This window comes from Athene noctua, chromosome 11 (genome assembly GCF_965140245.1).
Source record: "Athene noctua chromosome 11, bAthNoc1.hap1.1, whole genome shotgun sequence".
Taxonomy (NCBI): domain Eukaryota; kingdom Metazoa; phylum Chordata; class Aves; order Strigiformes; family Strigidae; genus Athene; species Athene noctua.
In genome coordinates this window covers 23,593,064-23,596,511 of record NC_134047.1, presented here as the reverse complement: position 1 = coordinate 23,596,511, position 3,448 = coordinate 23,593,064, and the positions used below count along the sequence as shown (strand labels likewise).

The window sequence follows — 3,448 nt, the reverse complement described above, 5'->3', positions numbered from 1 at the left end:
CTAGAGCTGCCTTGGGGCGGGTGTTACTGGGAGCAAAGTGCAGACTGGCAGGATTGCCCTGGAAGGATAAATCCAGCATGGGAGTTGTGCCTGAGGCGCCTGGCCTCCATGTGCTCATGCCATCTTGGTGAAGGAAGGGGATTAGATAGAAGGTTTCGTGACTGCAGCATTTCTTTGATGTTTGGTACAACTGAAGGATGTAGCCCAGATACTAAAGCTGAGGGTGCTGCAGGAGATAAACACACAGACCTTGCTTTCTGAAGACCGTGAGAAAAGGAAAGGCAAAATTACAAAGAAAAGCAAGAAAGCTGGCAGCAGCATCTGTTTCGGGAACCCACAAGAGCAGTGGCTAGGTGGCCCTGCTCACCGCTGACGTCAGCCAGAGCCACGGCGAGGGTGGCCTGCATCCCGTGCTGGGACCTTGCCACCTCTGAGCATTTCTGGGGCCTGAATTACAACCCTTCCATAGTAGCCTTGAACAGTATCTGTATGAGCTGCCAAGTCCAAGTACCACAACGATTAACAAGCTGAAAAAACAGCTATTTGTGTTCTTTGCCACTCGAGAGCTATTCAACTCTTTCTTTGTAACACGAAGGAAAAAAAACATCAGCGGCAGGGTACGAGTTACTAATATCTACCTAGAGACACTTTTTCTGGCAAGTGCCCCTTGCCAGTGGCGAAGGAAATGAGTCAGAAGGAATGAATCAGTGTCTGCAGTGCCACATGAAATAGGAAGCTGATAGTCAATTTTAACCGTAATATTAAACACAGGAGGGAATCACTGTAATGAGAACTATAAACCTATGGGGAAATACCCGATAGAACCAAACTCCTCCTCCCTGTGTTGCTTTACTAAAGACAAGTTCCACTTACAAAAGCTGACAAAAGAAAGATGGCCCAACAGTTCAACATGTGACATTTCGCCATCCCCAATCATATGAATCAAAGCAGAACCAAAAATTGGAGGTATCTAAAAATAAAATTATCTGATAAAGTGTTGAACTGAGGCTGCTGGGATGGTGAGAAATGGAAGTTGGTGATCTGACTAGCTCTCTGCTTGTTACATTAGCTTAAACACAGGGCAGCATGTCAGGAGCACTGGCTGCATTTCCAACAGTCAAACTCTTCACGCCTGCTCCCTGCTCCCCTCTTCCACAGGGTCTGTCCCCATCATGCCAGAGAAGGTGGGTCCAGGAGGTCCACCGGTGGGTCCAGGAAACACGTCACCCGCACAATGCCTAATGTACAACTTAACGGCGGGTGTCATTCAGTGGTTGGCACCCACATTTTGATCGTTGGGCCATGCAGAATCTGGGCTATGGCACACCTTTCTGCCACGTATCCCTCCCCTGCCACCCAGAGACCCAACCACAGACGACCATGGCCTGCTAAAAGGATGGGCAGCTTCTCCTGCTCCTCCATTAGCAGCACGGCACGGCTTCACCCATGCTCATGGCACCCGGGCAGCCTGGAAAGCAACTGAGGCGACAGGAACGTTCCCCCACCTCTGCGTGAATAGCGGGAGACCCTGAAGGGGCAGCTTTGAAGAAGATAGCAGGATGTTTTATACAGAAGACATTGCCAAACCTCTGCTTTGTCCTGAATAGGCAGATAGGAAATGCAAATGTGAATATTGACAACTCTTGCAGTGCCTTTGCCTTTCAGCCCTTGTTTTTGTTCTCTACAGGAATGACCCACCAGCCCTATACCATGACAGACGTTTCCAGCAGCTCAGTCATGACACAGAGCAACCAGACCTGCTCCAGTCACAACATCACGTTCAAAAACAGCCTGTACGCAACCACTTACACCATCATCTTCATCCCCGGCCTGCTGGCAAACAGCGCTGCTCTGTGGGTCTTGTGCCGCTTCATCAGCAAGAACAACAAAGCCGTCATCTTCATGATCAACCTGGCCGTGGCCGACCTGGCTCACGTCCTCTCGCTGCCACTGCGAATATACTATTATATTAATTACACGTGGCCTTTTGGGAGGTTCCTTTGCTTACTGTGCTTCTACCTGAAGTACCTCAACATGTACGCCAGCATTTGCTTCCTCACCTGCATCAGCGTTCAGAGGTATTTCTTCCTGTATCAGCCGTTCAAGGCCAAGGACTGGAAGCGGCGGTACGACGTAGCCATCAGCGCTGTGGTGTGGCTCTTCGTTGGGATAGCGTGCTTGCCCTTCCCCATCATGCGTGGCTACGGCCTGGCCAAAAACACAAATACCTGCTTTGCAGACCTTCAAGTCCGGCAGATTGACAGCAAGGTGGCCACCGTGCTGATGACAATCACGGCGGAGATCTTCGGGTTCATCGGCCCGCTCATCATTATTTTATTCTGTACTTGGAAGACAAAAGACTCTCTTCGGGGCTTCCAGATACCGCTGCAAAACAGCAGCGAGAGGCGGAAGGCTTTAAGGATGGTTTCCATGTGTGCTGTTGTGTTCTGCGTCTGTTTTGCACCCTACCACATCAACTTCTTCTTCTACATGTTGGTGAAAGAAAATGTAATTACAGACTGCTTCCTGAGCACCATCACGCTCTATGTCCAACCCTTTTGCTTAAGTCTTGCGAGTCTGGATTGCTGTTTGGATCCGATCCTGTATTTCTTTATGACTTCAGAGTTTCAGGACCAGATATCAAGGCACAGCAGTTTGGTCATCAGGAGTCGGCTGATGAGCAAAGAGAGTGGCTCATCAATTAAGGAATGACAAGAAAGGCAGCTGAAAAGAATGAAGATATTTCATATGAAATCTGGAACTGTTCTGTGATACTTGATTACCATCTCCTTTGTGGAAGATCCTGCAAGTTTATTCAGGGGAGTTTCATGGCAGTGGAAATCTTTTGATATATAGAAGATAAAACTCTGTTTAAGACCGACGTGTTGGAAGCTGATGAGCGACCCAGCTGGTGTGACTACACCTACCGCAGGCCTGACCTAGCTGGATGAGAAAATATACAGGAGGGAGTGATAAAGCTTTTGCTAGGAAATGGAGGAAACATCCCAAGAGCATTTCTTCTCTTTTTCCAACTCCATGGCTCTACGATCAAGCCAAAGACAATCCCAGGCCCATACACTGATGTCTGCTGAAGTGTCTTCTCTGCTACAAACACACCACACATACAAGAACCTGAAGATGGCCAGTAATAATAAACACCAGTTTTGGTTTCTGCACTCAGGGCTGCAGACACACGACGGTTGGCAGCTTGCTTCAGCATGGCAGTCCCAGCTTGCCCCTGCCCGCTCCTGGCCTTGAGCACAAACGACTGGTGACCATGCTTACCTCCACTTCACCTTCCCCACACTCCCCCTCCCACTCTCGTTCATGATTTCCTCCTCACCCAGCTCTAAATTTGCTTCTTAATTGCTGACGCATCCTGTAACTCACACCTAGAGCTGGTGCAAGACCCTCTGCAAGACAAGTTCTCCCAACGGCTCCTCAAACA

The 3,448-nt window shown here is 49.0% G+C and overlaps 1 protein-coding gene across 1 annotated transcript; it reads left to right on the top strand.

The window, feature by feature from the left end:
• The first annotated feature begins 1,689 nt into the window (after positions 1-1,689).
• On the top strand, positions 1,690-2,712 carry LOC141964654 (putative P2Y purinoceptor 10). Its single transcript, XM_074915308.1, has one exon. It carries the CDS (start codon positions 1,690-1,692, stop codon positions 2,710-2,712), a length of 1,023 nt encoding a protein of 340 aa, XP_074771409.1.
• Positions 2,713-3,448: the final 736 nt, after the last annotated feature.

Excerpts from the sequence above, each read along its gene's own strand:
- LOC141964654 (XM_074915308.1), top strand. The coding sequence starts at position 1,690 with ATGACCCACCAGCCCTATACCATGACAGACGTTTCCAGCAGCTCAGTC.